Genomic DNA, 23,524 nt, shown 5'->3' on the forward strand with positions numbered 1-23,524 from the left:
TAACTCCCACATCGTCATTCAGCTTTCATCCATGCTGGAGAAAGTCTGTGATGAAACGACCATCGATCAAGACAGGCAGGGAGCCGTGGTTTCGTGAAGTTTACGTAGTATAATTTGCCTTGGGAACAGTAGGATCCCTGTGCACGAAGGCGCCACAGAGTCGAGCCTGCGAGGTGGGATTCCCAGCCTTCTGATGGACTTCCGGCGGGGGAAGATTTCCTGGACCCAATCACGATAGCGATCCAAGTGAAGGGACGGCATGGGAAGAAGAGAGTGACGGACGGAGGTGGCGGGGGTTCTCGGTCACACGCCTCGGTGCCAGTCGGTGGGCCTGAGGTTCCCTGCCCTTGATCGTGGGCGAAGGAGGTACTTGCAGTGCAAAACGAGCAAAGTACCTCGATCTTCTCGGTTAGGTAAGGTGACCTTGGCAAAGTCGATGGTCTTGGGCTCTTCGGACGCAACCCTCAACGGAGGGTCGAAGGGTCTATTCAGGGAGCTAGGGAGGTGGAAGGCCGCTAATCTGGTGATTGCGTTAGCGTGAACAGCCCCCTGAGAATATGGTTCGCCATTGTCTCTCGCGTGCGGCATATCTAACCATGGAAAACCTGGAGCTTGAAGACGACGGGGGAGGCCATAGGGCTTCAAACCACTCACGCGGCGCTCTTGGTGGAGAGGTCACTCGAGAGTCTGCGGACGCAGGTGCAGACTGCAGAGAAACCCAGCGAATGGGCCGGCGGTATGCTGGTCGGCTGCATGTCAAATCACTCCCGTCCATGACAGCGGTGCAGTGGTGCCGTGGGCGGCGGGGGTTTAAGGAAGTGGGCAAAGTGGATTATGAGGTATCCAAAGACTGCAGCTATCTTCCATGGGGGAGATATCCGTAGGTTAGGCCGCGAGGAATGTGAGTGGGAGCAAGGTGAAGAGGCGAGCTGACCTTGTCATGTCCAGTGCTCGCGGTTCAGGAGGCTGGTGGTGGCCCTGTTGTGCCGTTATTCCAAGGTTGAAGGGCATGGTGTTGATGGAGACGGTGTTTTCACTCCCTCTTTTTTGGTGGAGAGATGACGGTAGGCGACGGGAAGGCCGGAAATAACATGGCGCGTTCTTTTCTCTGCCGATGTCTGCTCTGATGTCTGCATTTGATGGAGAAACTTGGAAAGACGTCTAACAGCACTGTTGCTGGTAGGCTATGGGTGGGAGTTGCCGTCGTATTGGACCAAGGCAGGTACAAGTCACGATGGATCATGTTCATGGAGCATTGCGGGAAGGTGTCGTAATGCGGTCTTAGTAACTGCTCGGACGTTGCCGACCCCCTTTTTCGCTCACTCTTTTACTATGTAATTACCCTACGGAGCAATCACCTAGCATTATGTTTGCCTTGCATAGAGGTCTCCATAGATGATGACAAGCTCGGAGGAAAGATCGTGAGATGCCCTGATCTTGATGAGCAGCAACGAGGCAGAGAGAAGATTGGGAGAGGCATTGCAGATGGTGATTCATCCTGGCCAGTGCCAACCCGTGCACTTTGGTCGCCGATGCTCTTTTGAGATGATCGTGCCTGCCTCACTTCGCGCGATCTGAAGCATTGGCCATCTCGCAGATGCAGACACCTCCTGTGCTCCTTCCTGCCTTCACACCGGTACCTACCCGACTTCCTCATTTTAGTACCTAACCTATGGCGTGTACGGATAGCACCTTCCATTGAGTGCCAAAGTGTCTCTCGTCTCGTGTTGCAGCCCCGTGCTTCCGCGGAAAGAAGGCGAGACAGAGCACCTGCCTTGTCCAACTTTGAGTGGTCCCGGTGGTTGACGATTGAGAAAGCCAAAATGCAACTTGGGATGAAGAAGGTGCGAGTGCGTTTCGTGCTACCTAAGGTAAGTGAAGGCAGGTGCACTTGGGCGGACTTTCCACCACTTCATCTCAGATTCCCAGATCTTTCCGCCGCCCTTCACCAATGCGGCCGGTGTATCTCCGACGCTTCGTTAATCTTCTTTCCGTCTCTTCCATTCAAGCTTCCCACCCAACTCCAAATGCCTCAACATCCATCTCACTTTGCTGATACTCAACCTTCCACAGTACTGGCGACGCATCCGGTCTATCTTCTCCGGCTACCGAAGGTATTCCCCTCCGATGACGGAACTTTGATCCAGCTTTGATCCAGCTTCGCGGAGCTGGCTGCCGCTGGGCTTGACACTGAGACCCCCCAACCCAAATGACCCTGCCATGTGTCTGTGCTCCGCCGTTCTCGTTGCTTCTTCTAACCATTCTGTACATGGCAGTCGCGCATCTCCCGCTTCAAAGAATTGACTTGACTGCCCGCCTCCAGGCGCATGCAGAATCCGAGACGGCTCTTTCGACACCCATCCCTCCGGTAGCAGCGCCAATGTGCTTTTCGATCTGTTGCAACTTGAACACTCAACCGGCGGGAGAGAGACACGGGGTCATGGAAGTGGCAGCAACGCGGCCTCATTGCTGTATCATCATTAGACATCATCGACGTCGTCGGTCACGGCATTTCTTCCCATGAGCAACTCCATGTGTGCCACACCGACGTCCATCTGTATTCGTAGGCACGAATAATAGCGTACCTACACTACTGCGTACCCGTCCGCATCCACTGGATATCCCGGCCAACCCACACGCTTGCAGCAAGCATATCCAGGCGCGTTGGATCCTTTCCTTTGCACCCCTGGCCCCGGTTCGCCTTTACGTCCCCTCACTCCTCTAGCCAGTCTTCTGTCCGGCCCTAAACCAAAGGCAACGCCGCAACAACAACGTCCCCTGCCCTTCCCAGCCCAGAAAGACGAGGACACACGCACATCTCAAGGCTCAACCCCTACCGCACGGTAACTGCCACACTACCTAATACGGGCCCCCTCGCCCTGGTCGTGTGTCTGTTGCTGTTGCTTGCCAGAGAGCCCAGACGTCGTCGTTATCCCCATAATCGCCCCCCCTTACCCTTCAAGCAGAGGCAGTCGGGAGGAGAGAGAATAAAAAAATAGTGGCACGCGCGCCAACGAAAAGCTGACCGACTGGGCTGGACTACGGCAGACTGCAAGAGGCACTCTGCCAAAACCGTTCTTTCCAATAGACCTACGGCTACTATAAATTTAAAGCATCAATAGCGCGACTTTCTTATATATATAAATAAATATTATAATAAATCCCGTATATTATTATAAGGAATTGCTTATAACTATAAGTAATAGTAGTTATATAAGGGTAGTTATGCTACTTAGTAAAAGTAGAGTAGCTAAGGAGTATATCCTCCTTATTAATTTCTATTACTAATTAATTTCCTTTTCTTTTTAACTAACTTAATATTCCTTAAATAAGGTAAGTAATCTACTTATACCCCTATAGTTACTTATTAATAATTATATTTCGCTTTATTATACTTTATACCCTTTTTTACTTTACTTTTATTATTATTACTTAATTATTTATTTTAGTATTCTACCTTTACTAGCTACTCGGGCAGTTCTCAATATCGATTACACGGTATTAATACATAGTATTAGTAAATACTCACACTATTTTAATAAACTATTTTTTTTGTATTTTCTACCTTTTTAACTTTCCTTTTTATAAAGTTCACAACTACGGATTATTAACGGACGGCGATGTTAAGCACCCGACGCTATAATTATTATATATATCTTTATAGTTTTTAGTACTAAAATTATAAAGCGAACTTTCGAACGTTAACTTATAAAATAGGACTTATAACGAGAAGAGCGTACGGTCTTTTCTAAGGATCTATTAATTTATATTTAAAAATTATTTTTTTAATAATACTTAAATAATAAAAATATCCTTTTTTAATTCTAATTTAAAGGATTTATAATTACGGCTATAGGATTATTAATATTTTATTAATAGAATTAGCTTTAATAACGATAAATATTAAAATAGCTCGTAATTATATAATAATAATTAAAAGAGTTCTTTTTTAGTATATTAGAAGTTACTTACCGTACTAAAGGGTATAATAGAGAGTATTTTTATATATAGGTTCGCTAATAAGCTTATATTATTAGCTAAGATAAACTTTACTTTATATATTATAAAATATTTTTATAATAAGTTTAAAATTAGTTAAATAAGATAAGGTACTATTATAAAAGGTTCATAACTCCTAGATTAAATTATATTTAGTTTTTAAATATATATAATAAGCTTTTATTATTTAGATTTAAAATCTATATTAATATTAATACTTATTCGTAGTTTATTATATAGTTCCATATAAGGGTTTTTATTTATACGTCCCGGAATATACTTATATAATATCTTATTATTATTTAATAATAGGGATTTATATTATTATAAGTTCGTTTAGACTAAGGGAAAGAAACCGTTCTTATATTTAGTATTTATTACTACTTTTTATAATACTATTTAATAATAAAAAGTCTAATTATATTCTATAATTATTAGATTTTTAGTAAAAGTATTTATAATATTAAGATTAAGAGTGAGTAGAATTGTTTATATTAAAATAAATTAATATATTAGTAAGTAAGTAATATATATCTTAGTATATATAAGTATACTTACGTTTATAAAAATACTTCTAACTACTTAAGTTCTAAGGGCTATTTTATATAAATATACTCTTTAACTAGATTATACTTCTATTTACGTATATATTACTAATTCGTTCTAATTTTATTAACTTTATATAAATTTAGAACTCTTATCGAATTTATTATTAAAAAGGTCGCCCTTACGTTATTTTTAGTTAGTTATAGTAACTATATTATTAACTTACGTTACGAACCGTATAAGACTTTATATAGCTAATTAACTAAGACTAGGTTTAATAATTATTAAATGCTATTTAGAATAGTAATAATTTAAATATATATTTTCCTTAAGCTACTTTATAAATTTATATTTTAATTATTAAGGGCTCCCTAACTATATTAACTAAAAGTACGAAGTTTAGCGAGGCTAATTATCCTTATTTTAAAGCGTATTAATATTTTCGTATTCGTTTAAAGTAATATATATATAATAAGCTCTAACTAAAAGTTATTTTATTTAATAAATGTTACGAAGGTAACTTTGTTTACCTTATTATTCGCCTTATTATCAATATTACGTAAGCAAACTATATACCATATTAATCTACGATTTCTGTAGATTATTATAGATATTGATTATGTAAGCAATACTGCTTATATAAGCTTACGTGAGCAATGGAAAGTACTGGAAGGTAACTGAATAATCTGGAATTTACTCGAGGCGGAATTACGTACTACGATTACGCATTCACTTACGTATACGCTTATTAATTATATCATAATTAATAAGCAATGGAATATTCTAGTAGGAGGTTTTTATGCCTATATGTAGGCGTGTATTTACCTACCTAGACCTTTCGTTAAGCAAGCAACTTCTCATATAGTAATTCAACTATATTACTCTCTTTACTACAAAAACCTCTTTTATATACGCTTATTTCCCCTATATTCATATATTCTTGCTTCTATATGAATATTTACTTTTTATATTCTGTATAAGAATATCCCGCATTACCTCGTTAAAGCTATACGTGCTAGAATAAACTATAAGGCAGTATTATATAAGTTAAGTAGAGATTAGAAGATTTTAAAATTAATCTTAGAGCATTAAATAGCTTCGTAATTACGAGTAATACTAAGAATAAAGAGGAATTATAAATATAATTATAGTTTATTCTAAACTATTTACTAACGAGAATACTCGTTTCTATCTTTATAATATACTAAGTTATTTATTATTATAAACTTTATTTTTTTATTAAACTACTATAATTTTATCTTTTTTATTATTTTTATCCTTTTTAACCTTTTTCTTAGCCTTTATTTCTTTTTTAACGATTTCCTTTTTTTACTTAACTAATAATTCCTTTTTAATCTTTATTATTAGTTTAATACTAATACTTATTAAAAGCCGTGTTTTTAAAATATTTCTATACGTCGTTTTACTTAAAGTTTTAATTATAATTAGCTTTATACGACCTTTTCCCTTTTTTATTAGCTAAGGTTTAATAACTAACGACTTAATTCTAGTTTAAAAAATAATAAAAAGTTAGTAATTATCTTTTTTATATAAGATTATAATTTTAAAAAGGAATCTCTCTAAACTTATAGCTTTATATACTACTTTATAGTACTTTAAAATATCGTAAGGATTTTTTATATTAATTAGAAATATTATTTACTTTCTTAAAAGAATTTATTAGTTTATTATAAAATATAAAATAATAGATCGTATTATATTTTAATATAAAATAAACGTTAAGAAGTAATTAAACTAAACTTTTTTAATAAACTTCTTAATAACTTAGATATTAGTATAAGTCGTTATTTAGAAACTATTAAGTTTATTTTTAAAAAAGGGTGTGTTATATAATATAATAAAAACATTAATTATTAGCGATTATTTTAGCTCTTTTTTTATTTATTAAATACTTTACTCTTGCTCTTTTAAGCTTATAAAAAGAGATTTTATTAATATCGAGGCTTATACGTTTATATATTCTTATTATATAAAAAGGGCAGAGCTTATATAAATATTATTATTAATCGGTCGTTTTAAAATAGCTTTATAAAGAGGTATTATAAGGTTAATTAGTTTATTAATATTTTATATAAAAATTAAAAATTATTATAAATTTAAATTATAATATTTATAAGCGAGCTATTAATTTAATAACTTAAGTAAAGAGTAATTTTTATTTATAAAAAAGTAAAAAGTAGTAATTATTTTTATAATAAAGTTATAGAAAAAAGAAAAACTTTTATATTAGGGTATAATATTATACGATTTTATATATTATTATACGGTTTAATATATTATAAAATTAAAGTATTTCTTAAGCTATAAATCTCTATAACCCCTATTTATAAGTTATTATACTAATCTAGACCTTATTCTAAGTAATAGGGTAACTGTAAAATACGATTTCTACTTTAATATATGAAAAAAGTGTTTTGGCGGAGTGCCTCTTGTAGTCTGCCGTATGGACCCCGACTTGTTCTCTTTACGTCCAAGTAGCCGACCTGGACGATTGCACTTCGTACCAGTTCAAGTTCCCACTGCCCAGCTGCCCTGTCCTTGAGGCCCTTGCTTCATCGCCAGGCCCAGCATCGAGACCAATTCTTCTCTTCTTTGGCTTGCGTCCCACCTAAGGTACGGTCCTCTGTACGAAGCACTCTATCTGTAGTCTACAGTACTCCGTACGGATACACCTAAAGCTAGTCGTCTCGTGTCTCCCGCCCCCCCATCGTGCCCTGCCCAGGCACTTCCATCAAGGACCACCACAAGTACCTTTTCTTTGGCCTGGCCACTTTCTTTCGTCCAACCTCACCGTCCACGGCCGCGGCGCACTGCTTTCACGCCTAGTCCATCTGGCTGTCCGGGCTCTTCCTTTAGCCACTTGACCCAACTGGGACTGACACTGACGATTACGACGAGCAACAAGAAGAAGTCGACGCCCGTCCTTCTTGGCTCCAAAGCCGAAATACTGACCCTTTCCCCAATCCAGCCGAGCACCACAGACATTCAAGCATCCTTCACTTGCAACTTTCTCCCAGGTCCAACTTTCCAAGGCCTTGCCGCTTCTTGTCCAGACTAAAAAAACCGTCTTCCCCAGGTCCATTTTCTGATCTCGGGCGTAATCTGCTTTTTCTTGGTCCATAATACCATTCATCTCTCTCATCTCTTACCCTCGGACCTTACCTCCCATCACCCTCCCGTCTTGACGATTCCTCCTTGGTCATTTTCGTCCCTTTGGTCCCTCTGTCCAACCTCGCCTTGCCTCGCTGGATCACGCCTTGACAGACAGGAACTCGGAATACAGAGTACGGAGTCGGAGAGAGCACCGGTAGATTGCTTTCCAGACAGGATCCAGCGACATTCCAAGCAAACACAAGCCGTCTAGACGCCCTCCACTCCCTCTCCCATCCCTCTCTCTTTCTCTTATTCCACCCCTTCACCACATTCTTCCCATAGCTTCTTTGACGCCCTCACTCTCTATTTGCACCCCAAGAGAGACACCCCCAACAAGGCAGTCCACAATCCCGTTCTCCAAGGGACAGGCAAAAGCCAAAAAAACCAAGCAAAACAGGTCACTCAGACAAGTCCGCCGACGCCCAGTGATTCAGCCAGCTAGTCAGCCAGACCGCCAGCCGAAACCCACGAGTCGAGAGCCGGCACCATTGCGACACTACCGCCTGATTTCCAGACGGATTCTAACCCTGCGGCGGCCACTACTGCTTATTGCACCCACCGCCAAAAACAGTACAGCCTAACAAACACCAACCCATTCTTCTATCCTCCCAGGCTCCCCCTCCCCCCTCGAGGCGCAAATGTTTACACAACCAGTCGCATCGCCACCGACCGTGGGCCCCGTGCCGACGTCTGTCACCAATCCCGCTTCACCCTCAACACGATCCAGTCGCCTGAGAGGCCTCAGTTATCTCCGCAGCTACACTCAAAATCATATTTTGTCCCGAGAACATAGTAGCCAGGGCTCTAACTCTCCAACATCAAACTCGCATTCTCACGTCGCCGCCCACTCCCACTTTCACCACAACACCGGCACCAGCCCGCACTCTCAGACCCAAACTCAAACTCAAAATCAAAACCACCACAGCAGTCGTTCAGGTTCTAGTCGCCCAACCCCCGGTCTGCAGCGTTCGCTCAGCTATTCGCCTACTTCAACCCCTCGTCGCTCCGACACCGACGCCCATTTGAACCCTCTGTCGCTCGTCGCCTCACTACAGGAGTCACCATCATCGTCAACTTCCTCCGCCAACAGGGCTTCCACCACGCCCTCTTCGCCTGCCATCGAGCGCCCGCCAGTGGATGCACTCCCCTCTATTCTCGACGACGTCATTGCCAGCGGCAGCACCAGCAGCCACATACGGCAGCAATCTGACCAGCAGCCGCAGTCGACCAACGACGCTGAAGCCGCGAACATGACGAGAGCACGCGCCTCTACCACGGGCGATGCCCCTGTCGCAGCCACCCCCGCGCCCGAAAATCTACCTTCGATCCGATTTTCTGCCTACTATGACCCGCGCGCGACACGTCCCAGCCTGACCTTCCCTCCAGTCTCGAGAACGCTGCCCTCGAACGGCGACATCATAAGGGTCGGCCGCTACTCTGAGCGGGATAATCAGCCTAGCATCCCCAACAACACCCCTTCGGCCGCGCCCGTTGGGTTCAAGAGCAAAGTTGTCAGCCGCCGTCATTGCGAATTTTGGTATGACGAAGGTAAATGGTACATCAAGGATGTCAAGAGCTCGTCCGGCACCTTCCTCAACCACATTCGACTTAGCCCTCCGGGAACGGAATCAAAGCCATTTCCCGTCAACGATGGAGACATTGTGCAGCTCGGCATAGATTTCAAAGGCGGCGAGGAAATGATCTTCCGCTGCGTCAAGATGAGGCTAGAGCTGAACAGAGGCTGGCAGAACAAGTTGAACACGTTCAAGTAAGTTGAACCAATTTCGACCGTATCCGTCCTTACGCTTACATCATGCAGCATGGCGACGCACAAGCGCTTGCGGAACATGACTGCAGCCAACTCGGCGAATTCTTCGACGCAGGACTGCTCAATTTGTCTCAACTCTATCGCGGTATGTAGCCGCCGTGTGAACGGATCCCCACATTCCTTGCGGGCAAGCAAGCTAATTGTCTTGTAGCCGTGCCAGTGCTTGTTCGTGGCGCCTTGCTCGCATACCTGGCACTTCAAGTGCATCCGGTCTCTACTGAATTCTCCCCAATACCCCATCTTTGTCTGTCCAAACTGCCGTATGGCTGCCGACCTCGAAGCGGATATTGAGGACCCTGAGGAGGATTGGGAGCAGATGGAGGAAGATGAGGAGCCCGAACAAAAACAACAGAAGCAGGAGGAGAAGGAGACTCCTGCGACTGTCCCGACCGCGCCCCTGGCAGCTCCCGCAGCCGTGGTAAGCTCGAGACCTCAGCTCCCCGAAATTGGCACCGACGATGATGCCATGGACGACTTCACGGTGGCCTTGGACCGCGCCAGAACCGTCGCCGAAGCTCCAGAAGCAGCGCCAAGAACTGTGGCACCCCATACATCCATCCCACCTGTTCCGATCCCAGCAGTCGGCTTAGCCCAGACAACTGCACCGCGAAGCGTTCGAGATACACGCACTCCCTCACCCATTGGTAACCACTTGGTCAACGCTACTGAAGGTCCTATTACCCCGCGTAATGATGCTGGGCCATGGGTCTTTGACGGTAGTGCAGGGCGTCGTGCTGCCGAGGCATCGAGTGGAATGCGAAGCCTTGATGCTGCCGCCGAGATGGAAGTTGACCGGTAGAGCCGGTACAGACGTTTACGCAGAGGCATGGCAGGGAGAGATCGAACTACCGGCCTGAAGCACAGGTCAAGTTCTGTCTCCCAGGCATAGAGTGACGCACCCTCACGGAAACGCATGCGTCAAATACGAAGACGGCAAGAGACGGAGAGGAGAAACGCGTTATAAGTTGCGCAGGATTCAGTGAATAAGTTGCATGAGCGAAGGCGTGGAACGGTGTATGGCGTTTGAATGCATTGTGGGTCGCTGTATGCTAGCCACAGCGAAGCAGAGCTATGGTGTTATTTCTCGACCCGGTTTACGGAGGCGGGCTCAATGGAAAGGCTGGCATTTTCTACTTCAGTTACGACAGCGGCTTCTACATGAATCAGGGAGATTCGCAAGCCAGGAGACGGATTCATAGCATTCTTCTAATACAGAGTTGACGAGCGTTTAATACTCGCCTGATTAGCACAAGACGTGAAAATGAGCGACTGGGTTACGATCCTCTGAGAAATTACAACTTCGCATCTGCCGTATCTTAATGGCTTACTAGCCAACGTGTGCAAATCTTTTTCAGTGAATTGGATTGTGTGTTGAGCAGTGCTTACGAGATCTCCGAGCCATGAGACGCAATTCGCGGAATACGAGCGACGCGGCTCCCAAATGACGTCTCCTTGCTAGATGCATCGTCTGCAATTTAATTGGCCAAGTGCGATACCCCACAAAGACCGACTTTACCGGGACGATAAGGCGATAAGGAGCACCAAGAATTGGATGCGTCAACTCCCGTGAGCACCGAACTTTTCCATAGCCTCGCCATCGTGCACCATCAACCAACGACCGCCAGGGACCACCATTGATCGCACATAAGCCGACCGATCACCCGGTGTACACATCAAAGACCTCACACACGATGCTTCGATCATTAGCGACGCGCCTCCCGCGGCGCGCGGTCGCTTCGCCAACCCCCCGTCTTACTACCGGTTTCCGCCCCTCTACCTCTACGCCCTCCTCCCGCCGGGGACTCGCGACGATCATCGAAGCCATCCCTAAAGAGCCGACAGAACTCGATGCCATCACTACCCTCCCAAATGGCCTGCGCGTTGCTTCTGAAGCTTTACCGGGTTCCTTCTCCGGCGTAGGCGTTTACGTTGATGCTGGCTCCCGGTACGAGGATGCCGGCCTGCGGGGCGTCAGTCACATCATGGACAGGTTGGCCTTTAAGTCAACGGCCAGCCGCAGCGCAGACGACATGCTCGAGTCGGTCGAGGCCCTCGGCGGCAACATCCAGTGCGCGAGCTCAAGAGAGAGCATGATGTACCAGGCGGCGACGTTCAACGGCGCCGTGCCGACAACGATTGGGCTGCTCGCCGAAACGATTCGCGACCCGAAGCTCACTGAGGACGAAGTGCTCGAACAGCTCGGCACCGCAGAGTACGAGATCAAGGAGATTTGGAGCAAGCCGGAGCTTATTCTGCCCGAACTCGTCCATACGGCAGCCTTCAAGGACAACACCCTCGGCAACCCCCTGCTGTGCCCGGAGGAGCGCCTCGGCAGCATCTCGAGGGAGACAATCAAGCGGTACAGAGATTTGTTCTACCGTCCTGAGCGTATTGTCGTTGCGTTTGCGGGTGTCGAGCACACAGAGGCGGTCAAGTTGGCGGAGCACTACTTTGGCGACATGCAGCCCTCCTACCAAGAACCCACGCTCTCAAGGACAGGCTCAGAGACCTCCATCGGCTCCGCGGCCTCAGAATCTACAGACGCTTCCGCCTCCACCTCAGCCTCTTCCTCCCCCGTCCAACAACCTTCAAAACTCCTTTCCAAAGTACCCTTCTTCAAGAACCTCTCCACTTCGGCACCAACCAATGCCTCCGTCCAGATCGGCAGCGCATCGCAGCTCTACGGCATCAACTCACCAGCCCACTACACCGGCGGCTTCCTCTCCCTCCCGCCCCAACCCCCGTCCCTGAACCCGAACCTCCCGACCTTCACCCACATCCACCTCGCCTTCGAGGGTCTACCCATCTCCTCAGACGACATCTACGCCCTCGCGACCCTGCAGACCCTCCTCGGCGGCGGCGGTTCCTTCTCCGCCGGCGGCCCTGGAAAGGGAATGTACTCCCGCCTCTACACAAACGTCCTCAACCAGCACGGCTGGGTGGAATCCTGCGTCGCCTTCAACCACTCCTACACCGACTCCGGCCTCTTTGGCATCTCCGCCAGCTGCATCCCCGGCCGCACGGCGAGCATGCTCGACGTCATGTGCCGCGAGCTCCGCGCCCTCACCCTCGACACGGGCTTCTCCGCCCTCATGGCAGCGGAAGTCAACCGCGCCAAGAACCAGCTCCGCTCGAGCCTGCTCATGAATCTCGAGAGCCGTATGGTGGAGCTCGAGGATCTCGGCAGGCAGGTGCAGGTCCACGGGCGCAAGATCCCCGTCACGGACATGTGTCGCAAGATTGAGGCGTTGACGGTCGAGGACCTCCGGCGCGTGGCGCGTATTGTCGTCGGCGGGCTGGTCGAGAACCCCGGCAAGGGCAGCGGTGCGCCGACGGTCGTGTTGCAGGAGGCGCAGGCGCATGGTGTCAGTACGCATACTATCGAGTGGGAGGCGATTCAGAATACGATTTACGATTGGCAGTTGGGCAAGCGGTAAACGGTCCTAGAGGATGTTTTGTCTCGATAGGTTGTAGCGAATGTGGGCTGTGTTGGGATAGAGAGATGGCATAGAAAGTGGCCATGATTTGTATCATAGAAGAGAAAGAGACAGAAGAATACTCGACAAGTTTGGAAGGGTTGTTAGGCTGAAGTGTAAAAAATATTTAATGGCTGGCTATCCTTAAGGACATAGGATGCGTTCTCTCAGCAGTAGTGTAGAAAAAGTATCCCCCCTTTTTTTTTCATCAAACAGAAAAGTCTTATTCCGCTCGGTGACTAGAATCTAGTGACAAAGTTGATTATCTAGTAAAACATCATATAATACCTTAAAATAATATGGGGAATGAAAACGGGAACTAAATTTTTGAATAGTGTATTGAATTTGTGTACATTGTAAGATCTGTCTCTGTGTCGTCGTATTGTAAGGACAACCATCCACCGTGTAGTAGCTGTAGATGTATGTTTAGTCTAAGTAGGTATACGTCTTTCCTTCCCTCAAAGCAAGGCAAGAAACGCCGATGAATCCATATCGTCAGGACGTAGCCGCTAAACTCCTCCCAAAAAAAGACAAAGAAAAAGAAAGTGAGGGATGGACAATAGTGTCGAGATCAGGGGTTCTATCTCAATCCCAAAGTGTATGCTCAAGTAGCGCCACCGTCTTCAAAGCTTCGATCGAATCGCCTCAAGCCGATACTTGACATCCTTGAGCGCCTTCGTAACAGGCTTCCAGTCATCAAACTGCCTCAGCAGCTCCTCCGTCTCAGACGACAGTTCCGTACGGACAAAGTCCTCCTCCAGCAGGCCGCGCATGATCCAGGGCAGATGGTAAGGATTTGGGTTCGCGACAGAGGCCCCGGCTCCGGCACCTGTTGAGTCGCGACGATGGGCGACGGTGGCGGGCACGTTGGGCCGGACGTCGGACGTCTCGAGTGCGTGGGTGAGTGCGAGATCGTAGACTTGGTCGTCGTAGTAGAGGCGCGAGTGGCCTTCCCCCGAGTAGAGGCTGCCTGCGAGCGGCGTCGAGAGTTCTCTTATCAGTCCGTGGTCTGACACGCCTAGGTTGCGGAGTTTGAGGGCGAAACCAACGAGGTGGGCGATGCTGTGTGAATGTGTTAGTGGTGTGCATGGAATGGCAGGGCAGCAAATTCACTCACAAGTCTGGCGCGTGGATGCGGCCGTCGATGAACACAGCGCGGTAGATGTAAGGATGAGATGCTGGTGAGTAGATTGCTGACTCCATCGGCACGAGCTGGTCGTCAATGCTGCCGATATATGTGATTCTTGCACCGTACTTGAGGACTTCTTTGAGCGAGTGCTCGTATCTCTTCGAAATTTCGCTGTCTGGGTTTGAGAATTCCCACAACTCATTGGCGGCTCCCATAAGGATTCCCATACTTGACTTGTAGTCCGGGAACGGACCCAGCGAGACTCCGGCTGCGCACGTCAGTTATCATTCTTTGATCGGGGTGTCTGAAAAGTACTGTCAAGGACTCACCCATTGCGCATACGCCGATTTTGGCATTCGTTATAATACCCAGATCTATCAACTTCGCCAAGAGCATAACTCCTACTGGCACACCTTGAGAGTGACTGGCGACCAAAATGAGATCAGCGTTGCGAATGTGCTCGATCCAGTTAAGAAGAAGCTTCCACAAGTTGTCTACTCTGTCCGCAATCTTGCCGTCACCCTCCAAGGCGACCTTTTCAATTTCGCAGTCGGGACATCCGTGGGCATCAGTCCATCTCCTGATGGCTTCAGCGCCGAGGTTTGCAAATCGTAATGATGTTCCTGTCGGTTGGCCGACCATGGGTCTCAGGTACATCGCTGGGAAAAGTCCGTGTACGCCAATCGCGATGGCTTTCTTGATCTTTGGCGTTTCCTTTACCTTATAAACATGATTCGCCGGGGGCTGCTGCGTGCGAAGCAACAGGGAGGTGATTTGTTTTATGATGGATGGGTTGTCTTTCATCCGATAGGTACTCCCAAATGATGGCAAGAGCAGATTCGGAGGTGTCGCTTTCGAAAGTGTTTCTTGGCTTGAGCTAGCCTTTGGTGTGCCTGGTTTAAGGGGTGGTTCTTTGGGTGTCGTTTCCGCCAAAGAAGCCTTCGATGAGGCCACAGATTCCGGCCGATTCGGTGTCCCCGGTCTAGATGGTATGTCTAGGTCCATCGATTGAGGCCGGTTTCTCTTACTTTTTCTTCCAATCGTTGATGGTGCTGACGCGGTACCCGCCTTGGTACTTTTGGACGACTTTGCATCTTTGGAGCTCTTGGCATTCTTCCCGTCTTTCGTTGCTTGGTCTGATTGTGCTTGTTCGACGCTGATTCCCGTGTGCTCTGGGTGCGCTTCTGATCCCTGACCAATGATCGCAAGCTCGCCTGATTCTGGCTGTGCTGTCTGGCTTTTGCTCCCTTCGGCTTTCGGGCGAGTGTCTCTAGACCAGAACGCCCAGGTGGAACCGGCTGAGGGTGTCTTAGCAGGTTCTGGCTTGGGTGGTGGTGCGTCCTCCATGACAACGTCTTCGGGCTGCTTCGCCGGCTCCTCGGGTGCCTTTGGCATCTCAGTGCTTTCGGTTGGCTTCGGGGTATCTGAGTCTGGAGGGTTCTCTGTCGCAGGAGCGTTCGAGTACCAGAAGCCAAACCAAGAGTTTGTCGATGAGGGCGGGTTCGGCCCTGCGTTTTCGGCGGGAGCCTCAGCGGATGGTGTCTCGGCTGGTGGTGCTTGCTGGGACTCTGGCTCTGGTAAAGGATCTGCTTCCTTTGGTGTCTCTTCGACGGGCGTGAACGACTGTGTTTCTGTGACTGGGGCCCGTGCTAGCCACCCAAACCAACTTGATGCTGCTGCCGGTGGCTCGACGCCTTGCGCTTGCGGTTCTTCTATCGCCTTGCTCGTATCGTCGACTTTCGCTGGTATTCCCTCTACTGCCTTACTAGTCTCTGTCGATGGAGCCTGCGCTTTAGCAGCACTACCACCGTCCTTCTTGATCGTTGCGTCTCCTTCCGGCGTCGCAGCGCCGTCCTCGGGTATCTGTGGTAATGATGCTGATGAATCGGCTGGGCCGTCTAAACTCGCCGAGTCAATGCTCTTCTTGGTGTCAAATCTTCGAAAATCGGGAGTACTGGAGGGCTTCGACGTGCCTCCGAAGATGGTTTCTCGTGCCAGTTGAGTCGATGCGGAAGTCTTTGGGACGCGTGGCCAAGAGCCGTACCAACTGCGCGCTTTGCGGACCTGCATCTTGAATTTAGTCTTTGCGCCCCAACAACCTGCAGTGCACTGTAATAGAAAACCTACCTGTTTCTGTGAGTTCTGTGGTGTGTTCTTCGTCTCGCTGCCGCTTCTATCCCTCATCAGAGGCATCTCTCGCGTCGGGCGGTTCGCGGGTTCTGAGACGGCCGTGACCTGTGACGTAGCCGACGTTGGAATCGCAGGGGCAATTGCCGCAGGCGGTGGGCTCGATGAGCTGGGCGCAGATGGAGTGGTACGCTGGCGCTTTCGAGGAGACATGGCGGAGGAAAGGTTTAGTCGTGGGGGAAATTCGGGCGAACAGATTGAAAGTCAATCTGCCGCATATTCGTTTTGAGAAATCAGTGTCGGAGGCTGGTAGGAAGATGACAGCAACTGGCCGTTGTTGTTGAATGAGTTGCCTGGGATGGTGGCGCCCACGTTTGGCGGTCGACCTGGGATCACTGTCCAGGCGGAACCTGGCGCTACTCAGGTACTCTTTACAGTAAGGTATGGTACTTTGGGTCGGGTGGTCTGGCGGCGGGTGCAGGCGGGCAACCCCTCCAAATGACACCCTGCTGATTAGATAAGGCACATTAAGGTAGGTACCTGTCCCGCTGGTGGCCGCCACCTCGGCTTCCATTTTGTTGATGATCATTCCCCCCAGCACCCACCTGCAGTCGCCCGCTTTTTGGTGGAGGGCCCGATAAGCCATTCCATCTTATCGTTATCGTTATCGCCTTGCATCCCGCGCCCAAAGGCGAAAAAAATGTTTTGAGTGGAGTATTCGCAAAGAAAGGTCCCTGTGCCTTTTTTTTTTCTTTCCTCTCCGATCTCAATATCGAGTCCAGGACTGTTGCAAGCGATTGCAACTGATTTTCGGGCACAACCACAACCATGAGCTCTCTCAAACGGAAGGATGCCCCCGGCGGTACTCCTCCGTCAAAAGCGGCAAAGGCCTCCAAGGTCTCTCGGCCGTCGAAGCGCGATACGCCCAGCAAGGACAAGAAGGACAGGAAGACGACTGAAGATGCTCCTGCACCTCGGGCTCCTGCAGTCTCAGCACTGCTCAAGGACGAAGAGGCTTTGTTCCCCCGTGGAGGCGGAAGCGTTCTTACGCCCCTCGAGCAGAAGCAGATCACCATGGAGGCAAAGGCAGACGCCGCAAAGGAAGAGGCCGAATTGTTCGACACGAATGTCAAGGGAAAGGCAAAGAAAGAGAAGAGAAGGAAAGCAAAGGATACCAAGGATACAAAACCTGCAAGAGATGAGGATGCAGTCAAGATTGAGGGTCTCAACTTCAAGGTATGGCATTTCTGTCCCCATTGGAGCAAACGTAGCTAACACAGTAAAAAGCGATTGGTGAAGGGCTCTTTGGTGCTTGGTCAGATTAGCCATATCGACCCGGTTCAACTGACAATCGCGCTGCCGAACAACCTTACAGGAACCGTCTCGATCGCTGCGATCTCGGACACAATTAACTCCAAGCTCGAGAAAGACGCTGCCGACGAAAGCGAAGACGACGAGGAGGACGAAGACGATGAGGGCATTGACCTCAAGTCCATGTTCAAGGTCGGCCAGTACGTTCGCGCACAAGTTCAGTCGACCGCAGACGAGTCCGGCACCGGCAAGCCCAAACGCCGCATCGAGCTCTCCCTTCGGCCTACCGATGCCAACACTGGCATTTCTAGTGACGAGGTCGTCGGATACACAACCCTTATGGCATCAGTCACCAGCGTTCAGGATCACGGTTACGAGATGGACTTGGGTATTGAGGGTGATCTGAAGGGTTTCTTGGCTAAGAAGGAAGTCGGTCCCGACATGGATGAGGCAAGCTTGCGACCAGGCGCCGTCTGCCTGTGCGTCGTGAAGGCCGTTACAGGCATCATTGTCCAGCTCTCAACCGATCCTCTGAAGCTGGGCAACACCTCCCTCGTGGCATCGAGCGCTCCGACAATCAACTCCTTCTTGCCTGGTTCCTTGGCCGATGTTCTGCTCACCGAGGTGACTAGCAGAGGTCTGCAGGGAAAGCTCCTTGGCCACTTGCCGGTTACCGCCGATTTGATTCACTCAGGTGTTGGTCCCGATGGAGTTGACTTGGAAGCCAAGTACAAAGTGGGCAGCCGCGTCAAGGCCAGAATTATTTGCAACTTCCCTGCTGCGCGAGAGCCCAAGCTCGGTATGTCTCTACTACCGCACATCGTCTCTCTACAGCCCAAGTTGTCCGGCAAAGGCAGCAGAGCCAAGGCTCCTCTTGACCTACTTCCCATTGCTTCATTTGTGGAGGAGTGCACTGTGCGCCATGTCGAGCCTGAGATCGGTCTCTACGTTGACACTGGGGTTCCTGGCATTTCCGGTTTCGTTCACATTTCTCGCGTCAAGGATGGCAAGGTCGACGCACTGTACGAAGGCAGTGGCCCTCACAAGGTTGGCTCAACACACCGCGGCAGAGTCGTCGGATACAGCCCTCTGGATGCCATGTTCTTGCTGTCATTTGAGCAAACCATCCTTGACCAGCCTTTCATCCGCCTTGAGGATGTTCCCGTTGGAGAGGTCGTTTCTGGCAAGATCGAGAAGGTCATTATCGGCGAGAACGGCATTAGTGGCTTGATCGTGAAGCTGGCTGAGGGCATCAGTGGTTACGTGCATGAATCACATTTCGCCGACGTTAAGCTCCAGCACCCCGAGAAGAAGTTCAGGGAGGGGGCCACTGTCAAGGCGAGAGTGCTTTCAGTGCGTCCACGAAAGCGCCAGCTTCGCCTTACCTTGAAGAAGACTTTGGTCAACTCAGATGCACCGATCATTAAGAACCTCGAGGAGGTTCAGGTCGGTCTGCAGACTCCGGGAACGATCACTGAGATTGGTTCCGCCGGTGCCCAGCTCGAGTTCTTTGGCGGTGTCAGAGGGTTCCTGCCAGTGTCACAGATGAGCGAGGCCTACATCAAGGACCCTAGAGATCACTTCCGCACTGGCCAGGTTGTCAGTGTTCACGTCCTCAGCGTGACCCCCGAGGACCGCAGGATGATTGTTTCATGCAAGGACCCTTCGGCTTTCGGTCTCGATAAGCAGGCAGCGCTTAAGGCACTGAAGGTCGGCGACATCGTCTCTGCCAAGGTCAGCCAGAAGACGGAAGATGAGGTCTACGTCGATCTTGAGGAGAGTGGTCTCAAGGCCATCATCCGCACTGGTCACCTCTCGGATAAGTCTGCTAGCAAGACCCAGGCCGCTCTTAAGCGCATCAATGTCGGCAACACTCTTACGGATCTCATGGTTTTGGACAAGAACGAGCTGAGACGTGCTGTTATCCTTACCCAGAAGCCCAGCTTCATTGAAGCCAGCAAGAACGGCAAGCTTCTGACAAGCGTTGAGGATGCGACTTCCGGTGCCGTTGCGCCCGCTTATGTCCGGGAGATTGGTCCTCACGCCGTTTACGTTCAATTTGGTGGCAATGTCACCGCCATCCTCCCCAAGAGCAAGTTGCCAAAGGATGTGCAAGACAAGGAGGCATTCGGCATGCGCAAGCACCAGAGCATCGAGGTCAAGATTGTGTCCTCCAACCCCGAGCAGAACCGCATCATTGTTGCACCAGCCTCGGCGGATGGGCCTGCTCCCACGGTATCAGAGTCAGCCATTAACTCTGTCGACGACAGCATCAAGACAGTCGACGATGTCGCACTCGGCACTATTCTCAATGCCCAGGTCACGTCCGTCAAGAACACGCAGCTGAACGTCAGGGTTGCCGACAACATTCAGGGCCGTATCGACGTTTCACAGTTCTTTGACAAGTGGGAGGACATCACCAATCGCAAGAACCCTCTGCAAAAGGTCAAGGCGAACGAGATCATCCGCGTGCGTGCTATCGGTATTCACGATTCCAAGAACTACCGTTTCCTGCCTTTCTCCCACCGTTCCACACACTCCGTCATCGAATTCTCTGCCAAGGAGAGCGACCTGGAGACCGAGGACGTCGAACTTCTTTCCTACGACACGATCAAGGTTGGCTCTTCCCACGTCGCCTTTGTCAACAACCACGGCAAGAACTGCTTGTGGGTAAACATCTCACCCACGGTTCGCGGCAGAATCGGCATCATGGACGTTTCCGACGACCTCTCTCATGCTGGCAATCTTGAGAAGCACTTCCCCATTGGTTCTGCTCTCAAGGTGCGCGTAGTCTCGGTCGATGCTGAGAAGGGACACCTGGACCTGTCAGCTCGATCATCCACCGGCTCCACTGAGGTCACTTGGGACTCCCTCAAGAGGAACGTGGCTCTCCCCGGAAGAGTGACCAAGATCAATGATCGCTCCGTCATGATCAAGCTTAGCGAGTCTGTTTCTGGACCGGTTCACTTGGTCGATCTGTGTGATGACTACGACCAAGCCAACACGCTCAAGTACAACAAGGGCGAAATCATCCGCGTCTCCGTGGTGGAGGTCGACAAGAGCGACAAGAGACTAAGATTGTCAACCAGACCCTCCCGCATCCTCAGTTCCACATCTCCTATCGCGGATCGTGAAATCACCCGGGTGTCTCAGATCGCCTCTGGAGACATTATCCGTGGTTTTGTGAAAAACGTGACTGACAAGGGTGTCTTTGTGCAACTTGGAGGTACCGTCTCTGCTTTGGTCAAGATCGGCAACTTGTCTGATCGTTACATCAAAGACTGGAAGGGCAACTTCCAAGTTGATCAACTGGTGAAGGGCCGAGTGATCAACGTCGACGCCGCTACCAGCCAAGTCGAGCTTAGTCTCAAGGCCTCTGTGGTTGAGAACGACTACACGCCCCCTGTGACGTACAAGGACGTCAAGGAAGGCCAGGTCGTCACCGGAAAGGTTCGCAAGGTCGAGGAGTTTGGTGCGTTCATCGTGGTGGATAACTCTCTCAACGTCAGCGGCCTATGCCATCGCAGTCAGATGGCTGAGAAGCCCGTTGAGGATGCCCGCAAGCTTTACAACGAGGGCGATGTGGTAAAGGCCAAGATTCTCTCAATAGATGAGGAGAAGAGACGCATCACATTCGGTTTGAAGCCTAGCTATTTCGACGAGGACAGCGACATGGAGGACGTCGACGGAGGTGCTGATCTCGAGAGCGATGAGGACTCTGACGTTGAGATGGGAGATGGCGGCGCTCAACTTGCCATCCGCGGTACCGACAACTCTGAGGAGTCCGATGAGGAAGACGAAGAGTACGAAGACGGCGACGAAGAGGAGGATGAGGACAGCGACGTGGATATGGACGAAGACGCAACGGCTAGCAAGGGTCTCAGCTCTGGCAAGTACGACTGGACTGGCGACGCGTTTGACGACTCAGAAAACGAGTCAAAGGCCAAATCAAAGAAGTCAAAGACGACGGAAAAGAAGGAGAAGAAGAAGGGTGGCGAAATCCAGATTGATCGTACAGCCGATCTTGATGCCCACGGACCGCAAACCGCCACCGACTACGAGCGTCTCCTGCTGGGTCAGCCCGACTCATCCCAGCTGTGGATCGAGTATATGGCTCTGCAGATGAAGGTCAGCGAGCTGTCGAAGGCTCGCGAGACTGCTGAACGTGCCATCAAAACGATCAACATCCGGGAGCAGACTGAGAAGCTCAACGTCTGGATCGCCTACCTCAACTTGGAGGTTGCTTACGGCACCAAGGCTTCCACCGAGGAGGTCTTCAAGCGCGCCTGCCAGTACAACGACGAGCAGGAGGTTCACGAGCGTTTGGCCAGCATCTACATTCAGTCCGGAAAGCTCAAGGTAAGCACTGCCAATAGCCCATTCAAGTCAAACGTTACTAACACATCCATACAGCAAGCGGATGATGTCTTCCAATCACTGGTCGCCAAGTTCAAGTCAAAGTCACCAAAGGTGTGGGAGAACTACGCCCACTTCCTCCACGTGACGATGAACGAGCCCGACCGCGCGCGTGCCCTCCTGCCCCGCGCGACTCAAGCCCTCGAGGAGCGTCACACAGCGCAGCTGATGGCCTCTTTTGGCGCCCTCGAGTTCAAGTCGCCCAACGGCGACGCGGAGCGCGGCCGCACAACATTCGAGACAATCCTGGCGACGTGGCCGAAGCGGTTCGACCTGTGGAACCAGCTGGCGGACCTCGAGATCGCGGCCGCGGAGCCGGACGCCACGGCGATCCGGGATGTGTTTGAGAGGGGTACCAAGGCCAAGGGCCTGAAGCCCAAGAAGGCGATGAAGTGGTTCAAGAGGTGGGCCGACTGGGAGGAGAAGATCAGCCCCAAGGGCCGGGATAAGGTGATGGCCAAGGCGCAGGAGTGGGTTGCCGCGGCGAAGGCCAAGAAGGGGGCTGCTGCTGAGGAGGACGATGAGGAGTGAAGAAGCTGAAGATTCCCGGATTGTCATCGAACCGCAAAAAAAGGAAAAGTTTTTGGTTGGTAATGAATTTTGTTTTTGGCATGGGGGGTCCAACTCATTGGCCGCCTCCCCTTGTTTGTACTTGGGCTAGACTGAGCAGCTCTTCTTCTTCTATGTGTCAATAACGGTACGAATGGGATAATACGAATATTTCCTGACCCGACCTGACCTGAAAGCTCCCAACCCAATATTGCATTTATGGCCCGGCCTGCTTGGCCCCTGACACCGATGCTGACCGCCACCTGTAACTCACCTACTTTGCATTGACCAAATGCAGCCTAGCTTCATGGGTTGGGTGAAAGAAGGATGTAACCTGCCCGTGATCGACGCCGGGGTTGAGGTGTGTTTTTGCTTCATTCTCCAGATGCCGATGAATGCGACCCCAAAGAAAGTCTCCAAGTCTAGAAGTCTAATGTATCCCAAAACTTTCCAGTCACCATTCCAGTAAAAGATTTTGCCTCTGATCTCCCAAGTGTCAACTGTCTGTCATGAGACTTTTAGACAGCTGAACTCATTCATTCTCTCTAACGAGTTAGCAAGATCAATAGTAGCGGGCTTGGCAGTGAGAAAAGGGGGGCTTAGTTAGTCTTCATGGTCCGGCGACGCAGCTCGAGATGCTGCGTCTGCAGCCAAGCCAATGCGTCCCAATAGCTAGGTTCCCAGCGCATCTCAGCATATGCAGCACTCTGCAGGATTATTTCTTGGGGTCAAAAAAGTAAGCTTATCTCACTCAGTGGGCTGAAGATGGGAGAGAAGATGTGAGCGAATGAGTCTAGACGAGGGCGGCGACTCAAGATGAGTGAGTGACCTCTTTCTTACCTTATGTAATGAGATGAAGGCAAAGTCAGCAGGAAACGGTGCGGCTGGACTGCCGTGCGCCACAGCTGAAAATAGGTCAGGCCCGATTGGGACACATTCTTCCAGTTGACCAAAACTTCCTTTCTTTCC

At 49.4% G+C, this 23,524-nt stretch overlaps 5 protein-coding genes across 5 annotated transcripts; 3 read left to right on the forward strand and 2 right to left on the reverse strand.

Annotated features, from left to right (window-relative positions):
• Positions 1-303: 303 nt before the first annotated feature.
• Positions 304-1,011, reverse strand: CLUP02_02847 (uncharacterized protein; the record flags this gene model as incomplete). The annotated part of the gene is made up of 3 exons (XM_049281875.1): positions 304-520; positions 655-741; positions 935-1,011. The coding sequence occupies 3 exons, from the start codon at positions 1,009-1,011 to the stop codon at positions 304-306; spliced, it is 381 nt and encodes a 126-aa protein (XP_049139018.1).
• CLUP02_02848 (uncharacterized protein) lies at positions 597-2,847 on the forward strand (the record flags this gene model as incomplete). The annotated part of the gene is made up of 14 exons (XM_049281876.1): positions 597-736; positions 789-880; positions 949-999; positions 1,069-1,116; positions 1,184-1,222; positions 1,363-1,515; positions 1,581-1,636; positions 1,734-1,871; positions 1,930-1,962; positions 2,074-2,114; positions 2,148-2,265; positions 2,324-2,368; positions 2,427-2,534; positions 2,647-2,847. The coding sequence occupies 14 exons, from the start codon at positions 597-599 to the stop codon at positions 2,845-2,847; spliced, it is 1,263 nt and encodes a 420-aa protein (XP_049139019.1).
• A 4,162-nt stretch (positions 2,848-7,009) lies between these two features.
• CLUP02_02849 (insulinase) lies at positions 7,010-12,984 on the forward strand (the record flags this gene model as incomplete). Its single annotated transcript, XM_049281877.1, has 14 exons — positions 7,010-7,040; positions 7,110-7,209; positions 7,289-7,403; positions 7,472-7,613; positions 7,831-7,873; positions 8,002-8,116; positions 8,162-8,511; positions 8,597-9,487; positions 9,539-9,632; positions 9,699-10,342; positions 10,407-10,526; positions 10,615-10,763; positions 10,837-10,883; positions 11,137-12,984. The coding sequence occupies 14 exons, from the start codon at positions 7,010-7,012 to the stop codon at positions 12,982-12,984; spliced, it is 4,689 nt and encodes a 1,562-aa protein (XP_049139020.1).
• A 662-nt stretch (positions 12,985-13,646) lies between these two features.
• On the reverse strand, positions 13,647-16,492 carry CLUP02_02850 (uncharacterized protein; the record flags this gene model as incomplete). Its single annotated transcript, XM_049281878.1, has 4 exons — positions 13,647-14,085; positions 14,141-14,420; positions 14,482-16,216; positions 16,280-16,492. The coding sequence occupies 4 exons, from the start codon at positions 16,490-16,492 to the stop codon at positions 13,647-13,649; spliced, it is 2,667 nt and encodes an 888-aa protein (XP_049139021.1).
• Positions 16,493-17,107: 615 nt separating this feature from the next.
• On the forward strand, positions 17,108-22,537 carry CLUP02_02851 (S1 RNA binding domain-containing protein; the record flags this gene model as incomplete). The annotated part of the gene is made up of 3 exons (XM_049281879.1): positions 17,108-17,515; positions 17,567-21,949; positions 22,004-22,537. The coding sequence occupies 3 exons, from the start codon at positions 17,108-17,110 to the stop codon at positions 22,535-22,537; spliced, it is 5,325 nt and encodes a 1,774-aa protein (XP_049139022.1).
• Positions 22,538-23,524: the final 987 nt, after the last annotated feature.

This window comes from Colletotrichum lupini, chromosome 2, assembly GCF_023278565.1.
Source record: "Colletotrichum lupini chromosome 2, complete sequence".
Lineage (NCBI taxonomy): Eukaryota > Fungi > Ascomycota > Sordariomycetes > Glomerellales > Glomerellaceae > Colletotrichum > Colletotrichum lupini.